This window comes from Nyctibius grandis, chromosome 28, assembly GCF_013368605.1.
Source record: "Nyctibius grandis isolate bNycGra1 chromosome 28, bNycGra1.pri, whole genome shotgun sequence".
Classification (NCBI taxonomy): Eukaryota; Metazoa; Chordata; class Aves; order Nyctibiiformes; family Nyctibiidae; genus Nyctibius; species Nyctibius grandis.
In genome coordinates, this window is record NC_090685.1 from 2801988 (window position 1) to 2818699 (window position 16712).

The window sequence follows — 16712 nt, forward strand, 5'->3', positions numbered from 1 at the left end:
GAGGGATGGCATTTTTTAGCTGAAACTCAAGTGGCACATGAACACGGTGTCCTGCGCACGCACGTGGGTTGTTGCAGAGCATCTCCCAGCCGTGCTGCAGTGCAGCAGGAGCATCAGGCCAGTTTCCCCCAGCCAAGGAGCCAGCCCGGGCACCCTTTAATTCTGTGGCAGTGTGGATTCATAGGACACTGCGACAGGAATAGATGTACAGCTATCTTAAGCATTCTTCACCTTATAAAGGTTAATTCATTAGCCTTTCTGCTCCAGAAACAAGTTCTGCCTTCATTTACACCTCTGCAGATTCACCGGTTCAGAGGAGGTTTCAGAGATGTAACCTGGGCAAATTTTATCAATGAGTTCAAATCTTGAGCTAAATCAGAAGGAAGAATGGATTTACCCTAATACCCTCCAAACATTCATCAGCATCACCTGCCAGCTCAGCAGGATTTAATCTCTTTCTAATCCCTCAAAAACAGTGGAGTGTATGGGGAAGAGGTAGGGCATGCAGCAACGGTGGCTCTCTCTCTCTCCTTAAAAAAAAAAAATAATTCTGGCTGCCAAATCACATTAAGCAGCACTTGGAAATTCATTAAGATCTTTGCTAATATCACTTTCCAGGTAAAGTGATAACCAGTCGCCACCGAGTCAGCGTGCACACTTCAGAGGAGGGCCCGCACTACCTGGCATAGAAGAGGTGCCCATCCAGCAGGAACACAGTGTCTCCATGAAGATGCTCCAGGAGCTTGAATCCCATCGGCTGGCTGGCGGTGAGCACGGGGACTGCCCTGGACCGTGGGCGGAGATGCAGCAAGGCACTTTCTGGTGCTAGCACGGAACCACACGAGGCATCTACCAACGCTTCTGCAAACCCAACAGCAGAAACCGGTGCCAAAACCCAAGCTTTGCTGTGCAGGTACCGTGCTCTACAAACAGCTTAAACCCCAGCCCTGAGTGACTTGCAGGGTGTTTTCATGCCTCCCACAAAAACTACCAGCAACGACGGCGATACCAGCTCAGACGGCTGTGGATGTCGTGACCAGAGGCATCCCAGCCCCGATGGTTGCCGAGCCAAGGGGACCCCCGGCACAACATGCCCGGAGGCAGCGGAGTCAGCGCGGGGGCGAATGTGACCCAGCGCGTTTAGGAGCGCCCGGATTAGAGCGTTAGCGTGTGATTCTAGGTTTACATAACACCACCAAACGGTTTTGGCAGAAACAATTGGTATTAGCAAGGAAAACGAAGCATCAGGAACAGCCGGCAGAGCAAAGAGGCACCTCTCGCGGCAGCCCCCAGGCTAAAAAGAAAATAAATAACAAACGCAACACAAGCAACACTTGGACAACAGGGAGGAAGAGGGGAAACCTCCGCGAGGGGAAATGAAACCTGAATCACAGCTGAGATGAGCAGGGAATTAAGCTTTCCTTTTTCACTCCCTTCCCACCAAGCTTTGTGCTTTATTAAGGCACTCCAGACAGCGAAGGGAAAGCCGTGTCACACAGAGCTCCAAGCTGTGAGGTCTGAGCAGCTCTGGCCCTGGGATGCTAATTACAGAGCTCAGCGATGCCCGGGCAGGGACCCAAGGCCCTGATTGCCTTGGCTGACCAGCCCCGCGGAGCCCGGCTCCACTGCTGCACCGGGCAAAGCACCGACAGCCACAGGCATCGCGCTCGGAACCGTTCAATCACACAAACTTCACGTCGTAATTTTTAAGCCAATTCAGCCTGGATATTGCTGGGTTAACAGGTTTGGAGGTCGTGTTTATGCCCAAACAAATACAGCAGAAACCCCAAAGAAGGCTGGATCCCGCTCTTGGCCTCCCCAGTGGCTCCGGCCAAAGGGATGAGGCCACCAGTTTCAGGTGGCCCAGCTAGCCCTCGTCCTGCTGCGCATGCCACACTGCCACTGGGAGCAGCTGTGACATGCACTTCCACGTTCTGAGAGCAAGACAGCAGCCACCAGTCCTATTTCACAGCATCCGAGGACGTCTGGTCCCTCAGCACTCTGGCCTGGTGACCTAGTGATGGGAAGAGCCACAGCAGCTCTTCAGAAACCTCTAGGTCCCACAGCCTTCCTGCTGTAACTGCGCTAAGCAAGGAGGCAGCCTGCTCTCGAGACCTTTTTTTGCCAAGTAGAGGATCCCTTCCAAGCTGGCACCATCTCCATGCTCATGGCACGATGACAGTGACACAAGCTAAAGCCCCAGATCCAGCAGCACACTCTTCTTGCCTCTGACCTACCCAAGATTTCCAACTCGGGGGGGCAAATAAGAAGCTCCATTTGAGCTTCAGAACATCATAAGACAGTTCCACAAGACAAGAGGATGTTGAAATCCACATTTCCCAATTAACTTAGAGCAGTGCTTTCCTGCAAATGGGAACTGCACCTGTGGCTTCACATGTGGCTCGTGGAGGACAGCTCTGGATAGGAGGACTTAAAATGAATCAAACTTGGTCCAAATCAGAAATAAGTTTCCATTATAACCTTGGATTTGCCTGTTACATGAGCATCCTATTTTGATAATGACCATCACATCTTTACATTTAGATCCTGGCTATATTCCCTGAAATCCAAGTCTCTGCTCTGTGATCTTATAGAGGACCCAACAGTTATACACGAAATGGGGCATGTTCTTCTCTATCACATAGGTTTAGCATGCAGCACCTCATGTTCAGGAAGTTAATCCTTAGATACTATCAAAATCAAAATGAAAACAGGCTTTGGGTCCAGCTGGACAGAGCAGGAACATTACAATTACGCGCTGCCACGCGAGACACGGGGAGGTGCAAGAGCAGGAGAAACAGATGATAGTTTTGTACGAGGCCACCCTTGTTTCCAGCTCTTCACTAATTTCCTCTCAAACTTGCACACTGTGACCTTTCCAGCCAAAAAATAAAAGAAATTAAACCCTGTGCTCTAATAGGAATAGTAACACACAGGGAAAGGATGCTGGAGCCAGCCCTGGAGCCTGCAATCTGCATCCCTGCTCCTACAGGATGTGTTTCTAAATCTCAGTCAATACCACATGCCTTCCAAGGAATGAGGCATTTCACATTTTATTAATTCTGTCTAAAGCCCTTTTTATTACAAACTTCCTATTTAGCATTTGATTGCAGCCGTCACCACTGACTCTCACTGTATCAGAGCAGAAAATCCATGGCTCGTAGTTGGTGCGGGCTGTATATTGATATTTTTCTCTCCTGCCATCTCAATCCCAGAAGGTGCTATTGGAATTATTTTAAATACACTTCCAGAGGCCCCTTCCAGCCTAAGCTATTTTATGATTTTAAACATGTATTTGTTTCATGTGTGCTCTCACACAAATTTGGTACCCCACTTCCACAGATGACTGAAGATACATATTGTCATTCCCACCATGGTTTGGCCTCCCCCAAAAGAAGGCCACCACATGCCAACCACCTTACTTAAATGGCTGCAAGTTTATGAAGCTAAAAAGACCATTTTGTTAATATTTTTCCCCTTTTCAAAGCTAAAATCTTAAGTGGAAAAACTGATTTAATATAGTTTTCATAAAACCTACACTCTGGTCTGATTTAAACCAAAGAGTTAAATACTCTACACGTACTGTTTGGCACAGCCACGACAGAACTCTCTGGTTTGCAAACAGACGGCCACCCACAATTAATTTGCCACCTTGACACAGAAATGCAGGTTGTCAATTAATTAAAAAACACATGCCACTAGCCTTCAGTTCACTTTATGACCCACAGTCTTTCCTCCTAGGCAGGCTCTTTATCTTAAGGCGTGGGGGAAAGAAAAATATATAAAACTACCACCTAATAATGACAACATGACTCTGGCTTTCTTGGCATCTAATAAACGTTGTTCTCGGCTTTAACAGATTTATCAGGTTTAAAACCACCATGTCGCCAACATCCGTCTGGGGTAGAGGAGACCAGACTGTAATTCCAGTGCAGGTTCCTAAATATACACAGATTGAAGCCTGCGTGACCTCACTGTCTGGCTGCAGGGCTAGATCCGTGGCGCTCGTTGGAAGGTTTTTCTTCTGCTTTCAAGGGCCGTTTGATCTTCAATCAACAACGCTTATCAGTGGTAAAGTCTGCCAGCCATTCCCAAAAGTTTGGTATTTTTAACAGCACATTCTTCTTCTCCTTTGAACGCTATTTAGAGACAAGATAACGCATCAGGGGAAAAGTTGCCTCCCTGGGTTGAACACGGACAAACAGCAGGATCCTACCAGGAGGAACACGTTATTTCCCAGTGCTACAACAAGCTCCAGCCTCTGATTCATGTTCCCCCCCCGCCCCCTGAGTATTTCTGCTTTTTTCTTCTTCAGACGACATCCAAACGCTTTTTTGCACCCATTGCATAAGCTGGGACAAACCAAGATAATTCAATGAAGCGTTTCCATACAAAACTTCCTCTAAAGTTTTCACCAATTTCATTTCCACGCTGTCAAAGTTTCTTTCCTTTTTCCTAAGGACTCCGGGGCACGCTGCCCTTCTTCTGACCCTAGGGACTAGAAATCTAATTCCCTAAAAATACATCATCCTCCGGCAGCAGGCACGCTGTGCTGAGCTGGCTCACCGTATAAAAACCCACTGTTCAAAGAAGCACCCATGAAAAATAAGAAATACAGAATTTTTTGACAGAGAAAAAAAAAATTACCTTTATTTTAGGGTTCAGCAACTGTAAGTAAGTGATAAAACAAAAAGTCTTTTAATTCAGAGCTAGCAAGCAGTGTCAGCCAGGGAGACCTGAAGCCCACGAACGTCTCTGTGGGTGCAGGAGCTCTGGACTCGGATAAGCCAACCCTCAGCAGCCCACATTGTCCTCCCTGAAGCTGCAATGCCCCAAAGGTCCCTGGGGCCCTGGCAGCATCCTCTCCAGGGTGTAAAGGAAAGATGATGGTAGAGATGGAATGAAACAGCTCATCACTGACCCAGAGATCAGCTTTTGGGGGAGAAAGAAGCTCAGTCTGCACACTGCTAGGAACAGGACTGAGGTCCACCAGTTCCAGTGAGACCAGCACCACGTGAGGCCACGCTCTCCATTACCACAACCTGCTCCATCTCTCTCCCTACGCATGGTCGTCCTTCACATTAAAACTGTTGCATCTGAGGGTTTTCAAATGGCTTAACAACTCCTAATGAGCCATACAGCTCTGAGGGGGAGGAGGCGGTCAGGGAGTAAACTGCCGGGGAAATCAGGCTGGAAAGGTGAAACTCTTCCATAGGTATAAACGTGGAGATCCACATCTTTGGAAGAGAGAAGCCTTTCAGGGTGCCCCAGGTTCTGCTTGCATCTCTCCAGCTACCCGGGTTTCCTGCAATGGATGCTCAGTGCTCAGGATGGCTCAAATTGTTCATAAAAATAACCCCCAAATGCCTGGGGTACCCCAAAATGACCTGCTGCTTCAGGAGATGGAGACCTAGGCCAGTTCATGCAGAGGATAAACGGCAGAACCACAACACAGCCCTTATCTCCCAACCCTGACCACAGGCGAGTGCAGGCTCCAGCTGCAAGCAGAAGGAGATGAAGGGGAAGGGGAAGGTTTTCTCTAAAGCTGAGAGGAGAGGAGGAGCTCGGTGTGCAGGCAGACAGCTGAGGAGAAAGGAGATGAAGCCTCCCTGATGAGTCCAGATGGGAATGGAAACTCCAAGTCATTGGTAGGTTTTGTGGGAAGAAAAACCCGCTAATGCGATCCAGCTAATCTGACAAAAAAAAGTGCTCCTTGCTGCCGCCGAGGTGAAACAGGATCCACGGGGCATGGGTAGCCTGGTCCCAGGGGAAAATACAACTTGGGTGACAGAGAGGACGGTGGCATGTCACCAGAGGCAAGGGTGGCACATGCCACCCACACACTCCTCCATGCCCCCTGAGCACTGCGGTGCTGGGGCCACCCATCCAGAGCAGGGGCTGCCCCAGCCCTTCTCTGCAGGACTGGTGGCTTCAGTCACAGGGAAGTGAAGATGCACATCGGCAGCGGGGAGCAGAGGCCGAGGGCAGAGCCGTAGCAACTTTTACCATCCACCCCACTTGGGAACGGGGCCCCATAGTGCTGCCCCCCTTTTCTAGCTCCTGCTAGGTTATGAGACCCTCAGAAACAGAGAAAAAGAAAAGCACCATGAGAGTAAGACGCTGGGTCCTTAAACCAATAGAAAAAAAAATAAATATCTACATTTTAAACGCTCACGCAAACCAGCGTCCTGTGTCCAGGCTATAATTAGAGGTCAAGAAACTGCCTCAGACCAAGAGTCACCCCATTTCTGCAGATAGGCCTCCTCAGAAGCTGCATGCAGCAACCATCACAAACCGATGCTCAAATAACCTTTCCATAACAGTTACTGGTCCAGGGCCCTAATTTAACACTTACCTAACAGTTACATTCACCACCGAGCTGAACTGAAATCGCACAGTCGTCAGGAAGAGATTTAATTATATCTGCAGAGGTCAACCAATCTATGCAAAAAGATGACGGCGGAGGAGAGATGTTCTGTGGCATAATGCAAAGATTTCGCCTGCAGGCAACGCAGCAGCCAATGCCATTTTTCAAAGAAGAAATGGCATCCATCAGAACGAAACCACCAGAGGGAAACAATAGAAAGAGGGAGGGGGGATGCAGACGATTAAAATATTTAAATCTGCTCATGTAAGTGCAAAACCAGGCCATCTAATATTGTTTTCAATCACTTTTTTTTTTTGTTAAGAGTGGTTTGATTAGTGCTTGTTTCAGTAAGTTTTGTTGCGAGATTTCTCCCCCCCTGCAGCTGAACTGTGCATCCCCAAGTATAAGCTTTAATTATAGGAAAACGTGTTTGTAAAATCACGAAGAGAGCTCAAACCTCCAATTAGGAGTTAATGGTACCAAAACTGGAATCACGATAACACTTTACCTCGACTTTAGAAATGCAGAATAAAATATAAAGAAGAGGCAGAGAACATGGTGCACAACAGCTTCAGACGGAAGCCTTGCACTCGCTGGATGGAAAATTGTCAAGGAAAACACATTAGCAGCACAATAACTTATTTTTAATGTGACGCTGGTAGGAAAACACAATTATATGCTTCATTTATACTGAAAGATATAACCCAACTTATGGTAAAAGCATTTAGACCTCATTTTGTAAAAAAAAAAAAGTGGATGAGCATGAAGGTAATAGGGAAAAATTGTGCACCTAGATGGGATGATGCTCCCCCACCACTGCACGGTCCTCGCCTCTGCTCCTTGCACCCACCATCAGAGAGATGCAAAGTGAAGGCAGAATAAAACCAGAGTTTTTTCTTCAAATGCCACAGAAATACCACGACGGTGACAAGAACCGCCACGGAAGGAGCCAGCAGTGCCCATCCTTACAACCAGCCAAAGCACGGTCCTAAAAGAGCTCTGCGAGGGTTACAGGTGCTCGCCCCGGAGCGAGCAGTAGCCATGTGCTACGCAAATATAGGATGCTCCGGTCTGTTATAAGCAAAATATAATTTATCAACAGAATGTTTTCTCCGTTACGGATGCACAACCTGATCCTGGTGCCTGTTGCAAGCTGCAAGGTGTAAGTCCAGAGCTGTTCATGGATTTACCCCGTGGTTACGGCGGTGTAACATGCAATAGGCTTTGGACCACTGTTTATAATTTGAAGCATCATAAATAAATCAGAGAAATGTGCAAAAATTTGATCCTGAATGTTGGTCTCTTGATGCCTCCTCTGCTACAGGGGCTTTCATGGATCAGGCCCCTGACAAGGTCATTCAGAAGTGGCCCTAACAAACACATCATTATACACAAATCAGACCGGCCTTCAAAACATCTCCAGTTGTTCCAAAAACAACCAGATTAAAGCCTTCCCTCTGCACACAGAGAGAGAACAACAATTTCTGTGAATGGATGGACATTCATTATTTAGCTCCCAAGCCCTGACTCAAAGCCCAAGGCAAAATGGAGCTTCAAATGCTTTTTGCCGTGCAACCCCTCAAAGATCACTCCGGAGAACGCAGGGTTGTCCCACTGAGTAGCTCAAACACTTTTCAGAGGAAGCCCTTGCCCATAGTCAGGGCCTAAAAAAAAAAAAAAAATTCCACATTTGCAAATCAACAGGAGCTGCCTGCCAAATGAGAATAAAATGGGCCCCAAATTAAAAATTTGCTGGACTTTGTTCTCCATCCAAAATCCTCCATCTCCATAGCAAGATTTATGCTACTTCAAAACAGAATTGGCTTCGAAAGTAGAAAGGAAAAGAATATATTTTATCTTCCAGAATGGCAAAGCAGTTCTGGAACGATGAAAAAGGGACCGTGTTTATCACTTCAATGTACAATTTATGGTAAAAGTCAAAACAAAACAGAATGTTCCACAGAAATGCATTTGTACATCAACCCGGGCTCATACCAGCAGCTCAGATCCCATTTCTGAAGGGTTCTTAAAAGAAGAAGAGAGCATTGGTCGCAGATTAATACTCATCTCATGACTAGTAGATTTTAATTATCCATAATTTATGACGATGTATTGGCGAAATAGTTCTTGTCAATTTATCAGCCTAGAAGGCAAGACACAGGGCATGTTTGGAGACACAAAGCCACAGAGCCCTGTGAGAAAGATTCAGGACAAGTTTTGATGGTGCTGTTGAACGCTACAGAAATGCCACAGGGTCCACAGGGCTCCCCAGCACGTATGTCCCATTACTGCCAGAGGTCCCCAAGGACCATGGGGACTGCCAGCGTCATGGCAGTGTGTTTGCTCTGCAAGGAGTAGGTACTCCCAGGCTGGGTCATCCTCCTCCCCATCAATCATTGCCCTAAGTGGAAATTAGGCATCGCGCTAACTGAGTCTGATCATCAAAACACCAGAAGCAACTAAGAAGAATTTATTTTTAAATGTATTTCAGCAGGAAGAATAGAGAGATGTTAATTTACTCCCCAAAGTTGCCCCTAGGGAGTAGGATCGCTCCTCGTGCCTCACAGCACAGCATCACTGCACACACTGCGTGCCAGAGCAGGCGGCACTGTGCTCAGGCAGGATCCCTGCCGTCTGCCTCCCTCCCAAAAGCAATTTTGCCTGGGCTAAGAAGGAAAAACTCCCTCCCGTACTTCGTGGACCCACACAATTTAAGATCTGGGAAAAATCCTTCCATGCTGGTGTATCAGCCAGCGTACCAGACCCTGTCGCTAAAGCACTAAGAGCAGAAGGAGCCCCAGTGTTACTGAACTGTGGGGTTTTTTTCCCATGGTTTACTTATTGTGAAATACAGATGCAAAGAGTCTCCTTAGAATTTAAGTGGGAAAAATCCCCAAATTTTCATAAAGTAACTGGAGGCACATGACAATACCCCACCACAGACCAACAATCCCCCTGCAGGGTGCAGGAACGCGATGCCTCTCCCCCGTAACACCATCACAACAGCCAGGCAGCAGCGAGACACCGTGAAAGCTCCACTTCCCCAGCCAGGGAGCAGGAGGGGGGCCTGCAGCAGGTACCAGTGCCCCAGGAAAAAGGCCAGAGGGGACAGAAAAAGGGCCTTTAGACCCAGAATTAAAAGAGGAATCTGAAACGGAGGTAGGTGCTCCCTTCAGGTGGCCGATGACAGAGACAGGTGTCACAGCTTGGATGAGGGCTCCTTGCAGGGATGGTACCACTTTCAGCTGAACCTCCCCAGACTCTCGTGGCCGTCATGCAGACCCAACCTAACACACAAGAGGTGTTTCTTCTGCACAGTCCCAGCGACGGAGCAGGTCCTGGATCCGGCTCACGGGAAGGAGGCGAGGAGCCGGCGCCCTGGCATGAGAAACGCTTGTAGCAGCGTGCCCTAGGGAGGCTTTCGGGGCGCTCCGGGAAGGTGTCGCTCCTTATCGCCCTTGTACCTTGGGCTAAGCCCAGTGCAACCCTAAAAATCCTGCCAAGGAGCATCAGTCCTCCAGGCTGTGAGCAGCGGCTCCCCAGGCACCGTGAAGTTTGGGGTTGGCTCCGCTTCCCGGCTGCCACGGCAAGCTGTTCCACGCGGGATCACCCGTGATGGTGACTGGTTTACGTGGGGAGCCCTTTTACCCCGGCTTCGATGCCACCAGCATGCCCAGTGCATAAAAACTCCTCACCAAATGCAGTCAGTGAAGGGGAAGGCTCCTTCTCACCCTGCCTGCTGAGGCATGAGGGAGCCCGTTCTCCACCCAGGGGTGTCCAGCCCCTTGCTCCCTGCCACTGGTCCCTCCCCGGTAGCCAGCCCTTCGAGGGATAACAGGGATGCTCTGGAAGCAGTTAAAGAAAGGGTGCAAATGCCCCCCTTCTGGAGAGGCCTCGGCTCCCAGAATGTTCATACGCTCCCGTATGTTCATACGCTCCCATTTCATCATCCCTCTAAACATCCCTTGTCCTTTTAAAAATGGAAACACTGATAGGCAATAGGTACCTCTGTAGCTGCAAAGAGAAACTCTGGCTTACCACAGCGCGCAGGCGAGATCGGAGCCCTCATGGTAACAATATCATGTTCAGTAAGTGCACAAAACAATCCCATTAACATTTCAGGATGCTTTGGGCTAACGCACATCTACCCGGGGAGCTCGCTGGCGATGGGCGCGCGGGCAGGGCTCTGCCGTGCTCTCAGAGAGTTATTTATACACGGTGACACTGCACACTCTTTCCTGGCTTCTCTGCCTCCTCCCTAAATAAATAAATAAATGAAACAACCCTTTGGAGAAAAAAAAAAGCCGAACCTGAACAAAACAAGCCGTTTACATCGAAGAGCTTTAAAGCTCCTCCATAAACTTGACGAAGCAGGAAGACAGCAAAGAGCCTGTAAATGCTCCTTGCCCAGGTCCTTCCTAGAGCTGCATTTCATCCCGGATACCCACATGCAATAGTGCAAGAACTTCTGTTTTTTCCAGTCCACCCTCCCCTTCTCCGCAGCTTTTTAAAGGGGAAATGTGTTGAGGCAGACACTGTCTTAAGCCTGGCTCTGGGCTGAGCCACCAGCATCGGACAGGAGCGATGGGGCTGGGACCAGTGTGGGTTTTTGGAGTTTCCCAGAGGGTCCCATGCAGCTCCAAGCAGCCGGTGTGCTCAGACAGTGCTCTCCATTGGGGGAACAAGCGTGCCGGCAGCGATCCTCAGCCGAATGCCACCCCACACCGGCCAGAGAAGTTCTCCGAAGCAGAGGCAGCAGGTGATACCTCCGCCCGCTCCGCACTGGGCCACGTTTTGATGCTGAAGTTATGCCCGTTCAGCCGGGAAAACAAAGTCAACCCATTTCATCTCTGGCTTCGTTCCAGCAGCCTCATCTCACAGATAAACATGCACCGCTGTGGACAAGCAAACGACATTTGATAACTCAGAAAAGAAAAGAAGAAAAAAATGAGCCCTGAAGATCAGAAAAGGGTAAGTCACTTCCTTTCGTCCTCCCGCTGCCTTAAGATCCTCCGTAGCAGTGACAACAGCAGCATCTGGTGGCAGCGGTCAGCTCCTGGGGTGCTCCTCTCCACCGGCCCATCCACCCTGGCCAGCACCAGCGCCCAAACGCACCCACTCCTGCGCTCCTTCTCCGGGGCTGCGCTCGCTGGAGACCCAGCAGAGGAGATCTCCTCCCTCCTCCCCGGCCGCAGCGCCGCGCCACTGCAAGGACCCGCGGATCGATTGCGACCGCCTAATCCGGGACTAATCTCAGGGATTCAGGCCACGGATGAGCCGACGACGTGGGGCCCCCCGCGCGCCCCAAGGCTCAGGCAGGCGCTGCTGGGGGGACGCCGGGATGGCGCAGACCCACGGCAAGGGCCTGTAGCGCTGCGTGCCCGACTGCGAGCACCCGCACGTAAAGCTGGACGGCAAACTAAATCGTATTCACATCTCATAACTTCTTGGTAAAATCGAGTTCCTAAAGCCAGCAGGATTTGGGGGTCGCCGCAGTTCCCAGCGGCACACGCTCGCCTGATCCCAGCTTTACAGCTTTTGCACACTTCATCGGCTGATCTTTCACCTGCTCCCAGGCGACCTGTCTCTCATTAGTATTTTAAGAGCATATTTAGCATTTTAAGAGCAACGGCAACAATAATAAAACAGTTTAAAACTAGCAGTACGTGGATACGGAAGAAAGCAGTTTCCTTTCAGCATAATCAGACATCTCAAAATAAAGGAGAACTATTAGGTTTGCTACAACTTAATAAAAAAAGAGATAAATAACCCAAATGACAGAGGGCAGTTAAATACATACATTGATACATAAAGATTAATTTGCTGCACCTGGGAAGCCACACAGGTTTCCTTCTGCTTGTTTCTAAAGAGTTTGATCCCGAGGTATCACAACAGCGAACGAGCCGAGGGCATCCCGAGCTGCGCTCCCAATGCAGGAGAGCATTTTCTTTTATTTTATCTTTCCTTTATTAACTTTTTTTTCCTATGCAATTACCCGAATTTGGCCCAGGAGGATGCAGCCAGGGTTATGTCTCGGAGCTTATCGTGGTGATCCTCCCTCCCTCCAAACGGGTTCGCTTCCTACGGCTTTGTTGCTGAAACATCAGCGCTGTTTACCTACGTGCGAGCAAGGCAGGCGATACTCGCAGAGAACTCTTTATCCCTCAAGTACAGCATCTATCCCCTTCGCTCCGGCTTCTCTCAGACGAAGTAAATTTCCTCCAGCACCTCTCAAATATCCCCCCGCGGGTCCCTCTCTCGTTACAAGAAGAGGGTGCTTTGCCTTGCAGCTGCAGCGAGCGGGGAAAATGTAGGTTGGGGAGCTTTCCTCGCCGTGCTGGGGGTCTTGGGGATGCACACACCGCCCCACAAACCCGGGGCTGGGTGCTGCGCTTCACGGGAGCACCAGCGCCGGGGGTGCGCGGGCAGGTGGGTACCGGAGGCGAGGGACGGAGCCGGAGCCCCCGCTCGGGACGTGCCGGCGACCTCAGCCCAGCGGCTCCAAAGAACGTGTCACACAACACGGCAAACAACAACCGAAAAAGTGCCCGCCAGCAACAGCAAAACGTGGGTACATCGATCGCTTCGGGCCGAACGCTCCCGCCGGGAAAATATTAAATCAACGCACAGCTCGAAGCGAACACACAAACAAACAGCCCCGAAGAGCCGCGCTCACCTCAGGGCGCTTCTCTCCCGGCCGCGACCGCTCCCAGCCCGCCCCGCCGAGCAGCGCCCCGGGCGCCGGCTCCTCCCGCCGCGCCGGGGCCGGGGCCGGGCGGTTCGGGGACCCGACGGCGCTGCCCGCGCCGCTTCCACACCGCTGCTTTCAAAATTCCCTCCCGCAGGAGCCGGGCGCTGCCGGCACTTTCCTTTCTCCCCCTCCCCACCCCGCAGAGAAGTTGCGGGACTCGCCGCCCGGGCAGCCCGGCCGGGCACCACCGCCCCCCCCCCGCCGCCGCCGCCGCACCGGTACCTTGTTGCAGTGATAATAATCCAGCGGCCCGAGGCAAGTGGGGTCGGCGCCAGGCAGGGAGCCCACGGCGGTGGGGGCGGAGGGGTAAAACCTAACGTCCATGCCGGGGCTGCGGGCGGCGGCAGGCGGGGGCTCCAGCGGGCATGGACCCGGCTGCGGCGGCGGCGGTGCCTCTGGCGCGGGGGGCGGGGAGAGGGCGGGCGGCGGCGGCGGGGGGGCGGGCGGCGGCCCCCGGCCCGCCCCGCTCCGCACCGCCCCGCGCCGGGGCCGCTATTGTTCGCAGCGGGGTCGGGCTGCTCCCCCCGGCGGCCGGGACCCCCCCCCCCCCCCCCGCACTCCCGCCAGCAGCTCGGGGCGGCGGGGCTGGAGCCCCTCCGGGGGCGGCCGGTAAGGGAGGAGAACGGGCCGGCCCCCGCTCCCCCATCGCCAGCCGCCCGGGGAGGGGCAGGCTGCGCCGGCCGCCGGGGAACACCGGTTCCCGCTGCCTGGAGGGGACCCTGTCACACTTCTCTGCCTCCCCCCAGCCCTCACCGCAGCACCGTGCCCTGTTTTGCCCTCCTCCCGGCGCAGGACGGTGCCAAGCAGCCTCCTTCCCCCTGCACAGCCCCTCTGAAGGAGGACGCTTTGCACCGTGCTGACCCCCCCTACCCACGACGCTGCACTGACCTCGCTGCTGAGGCCTGCGGCTCCCCACGCGCTCTCCCACCCGCGAGAGAAAAGCCGGTCCCAGCCTCTGCCGCCGGTGTTGGCCCCCTGCTCCCCAAGGCGTGGAGATCTGCAGCCTCCCACCCCCTCCAGCTGCCCGGCTTCCTACACCTCTCCATCTTTACAGACCCCGCTGTTGGAAAGGCAGCACCCACCGGCAGCCCCCCCGCCTGACTCCCCACGGCCGGGCCTTGCAGGGCGGACGGGCACGGAAAGCCCAACCGTGGCCGGTGGGGAGGGAGGATGCTGTGGGGTGGAGAGGCTGAGCCCTGCCCGGGCGTGCGGAGTTACCCCCCTTCTGCCACAGCACCCCGGGCTCTGCGTTCTCCGGCTCCCGTCTGCACGTCTCACAACAGGCCCGTTAGCAAACCCGCCCGATGGAGGATAATATTATAGAGGAAGAGCTTTAGCAGTGTGTTATTCCATTCCCAGACACAACAAGTGACCACAACTGATCCATATGCTTGCCGACAGCTAGGACAGGGCTGATAGAGCCAATTTTCTGGCCAATCTCCGATGGAAATGGCCTTTTTTTTTTTTCAAATCATGATTACGAAGGCACAGTTACAACATGCACCCTACAGGACTCTGTAGCTGGAAAACTGAGCTAAATAAACGCTGAGTCCTTCCGCAAGCCTCTTTCATCGCAAGAGTGTGGCCAGCTCCTGCCAAACTCCGGAGCGGGGAGGCGGGCTGGGGTTTCGAGGGAATGCCAGCTCTGGCAATCAAGTGATTATGTAAAAATCATAGCTCTCATTTAAATTAAAAACAAGTTTTTAGCCCTCGTTATGGTGGAAAAAAATTGATTTGAGGGTAAAAATTGATTTGGGCACAAAAACTACTTCACATTTATTATTATTTTTCAAACCATATGATTTTTCTTCAGAATCAGCATCGATCCTTCTGTGTTGAGCAGCGAAGCAGGTCGGCTCGCGAGTGTTCTTCATGAGGCGAGCTGCTCCGAGGGCTCCCGGTCAAAGGCGTTATAGGGACGTATGATATTTTGCACCACAACTTCGAAGATCGGGGTCCGACTGATCTGCACTCTTCTTGATTTGCACACATCCAGAAGGCGCTGGTTTATCCTTCCTGTCTCACCAAATACTGACAAATTATTACAGCTTCATTGTTTTTGTAAAACCCTCCCAAGTACAGTGACTAGTATATTATGAAGTATAAATAATTAAAACTAAGCGGGAGTTGTCAAAATTATGGAACAAAGTGTATTTTATGATGCATTATTCTAGCTTGTTTATCCACAAAATTCAGTAATTAGTAAGCAGCCTCTGAGTCATTAGTATGAATTAGCAAGGTTTTACTGTATTATTATCTTTATTAATTATCATAATTATTCTATTTCAGATATTGTGGAGTCATTGCTAGCAGCTTTACAGTTAAGGCTGAATTGGCTTTTTCACTTAAAGCAGGGTTTAATCCTGTTGTTTCCTACCAAAATTAACACATTTTGTCACCAAACTTGCAGCGTCCCCCTGGCAGATACAACCCAATTTCTTTTCAGCGCCCGAGACGCCGCAACGGTCCCATTCAAACCGTTTTAAAAGCCCGTCTGTCTCAAATGAAACACTGTTTGCTTAATGCCTCCTCAGATCCCCACAGCACAAGATTTACAACAATCAGCCCTGTCACACTTTGCACATTCATCTGCCTTCGTTAGACCTCAAACAGAGAGTGATCTGAAAAACCCGGCGTCACAAAGTGTTATTGCTATTAATATCCATAAATGCTTTTTTTTGATATACGCCAAGGGGAGCTGGCAGAGGAAACGCTCTTCATCAAACAAATGTTCTTACAGCTCACCTCGTGTCTTCAGCTTTTCTACTCTTTAGACTCTCAGAAGAAGGCAACCCAGGGGAGCTGAGCATTGGTCCGCTTCCCGGCATGACCCCTGACCAGGGCCTGGAGAATGACGTGTCACAAGGTGCCTCCAGCCTCTGCGGTGCTCTGCCCGTGTGTCAGCAGCTCCCGCTGCGCCGGGGGGACCTGCCCGGGCTCGCCATGTGTTCAGGAATTCTCCAACTTGTACCTGCTCTTAAATCCTTCTTCACCTGTTTTTACCCACGTTTCCACGTATGTTGTCTCTCGTGGGAATTTAGTGTCTGCCCTATGGAGCAAGTGGGGGTCTACAAGGAGATGCAAACTTGTTTGAACTTCTGCTTTCCTCTAGCGCTTTGGTGTCCCTTTCTGCATAGGGCCAACAATATACAACCTCTCCCCACCAAGGCAGGGGGATTAATGGTGCAGAGCTTCTTCCTGGCAGGTGTAGGACATGCAGTACGTCCCACCTGAGCAGCATGGGCTTGCCCTGAGGGGACCTCAAAGGTACAACCAGCGCTGGCCAAGTTTCGGATGAGGATGGCTGCATCTCCTGAGCTCCATGCCTGGTGTGTGCACACAGCAGATGTGCTCCTGGCCGTGTCACCCACATCTGATTTCAGCAGAGCTTAGGAAGGAGCAAGGTGCCCTCATGCCCCTGGAAGGTCTCTCTTTGGGATCTCTGTTGTCCAAACGGAGGGAGCTGAATTAAATCAGGCACCTACTAGGTTTTTCCCAAGCAGGGGAACTTCCCGTCCATGGGTTTGAATGCAGGTATCTAAATTCCACCCAGACCCCACTTTTTGGTATCTATCCTGCCTCTGAGTTTTTCCC

At 51.3% G+C, this 16712-nt stretch overlaps 1 protein-coding gene across 1 annotated transcript in view; it reads right to left on the reverse strand.

Annotated features, from left to right (window-relative positions):
- TOX2 (TOX high mobility group box family member 2) overlaps window positions 1-13442 on the reverse strand; it is a 153987-nt gene extending 140545 nt beyond the window's left edge. Inside the window, exon 1 of the mRNA XM_068419755.1 lies at window positions 13341-13442. Within this exon, the coding sequence (XP_068275856.1) occupies window positions 13341-13442 (102 nt within the window). The remainder of the gene's footprint in view (window positions 1-13340) is intronic.
- Window positions 13443-16712: the final 3270 nt, after the last annotated feature.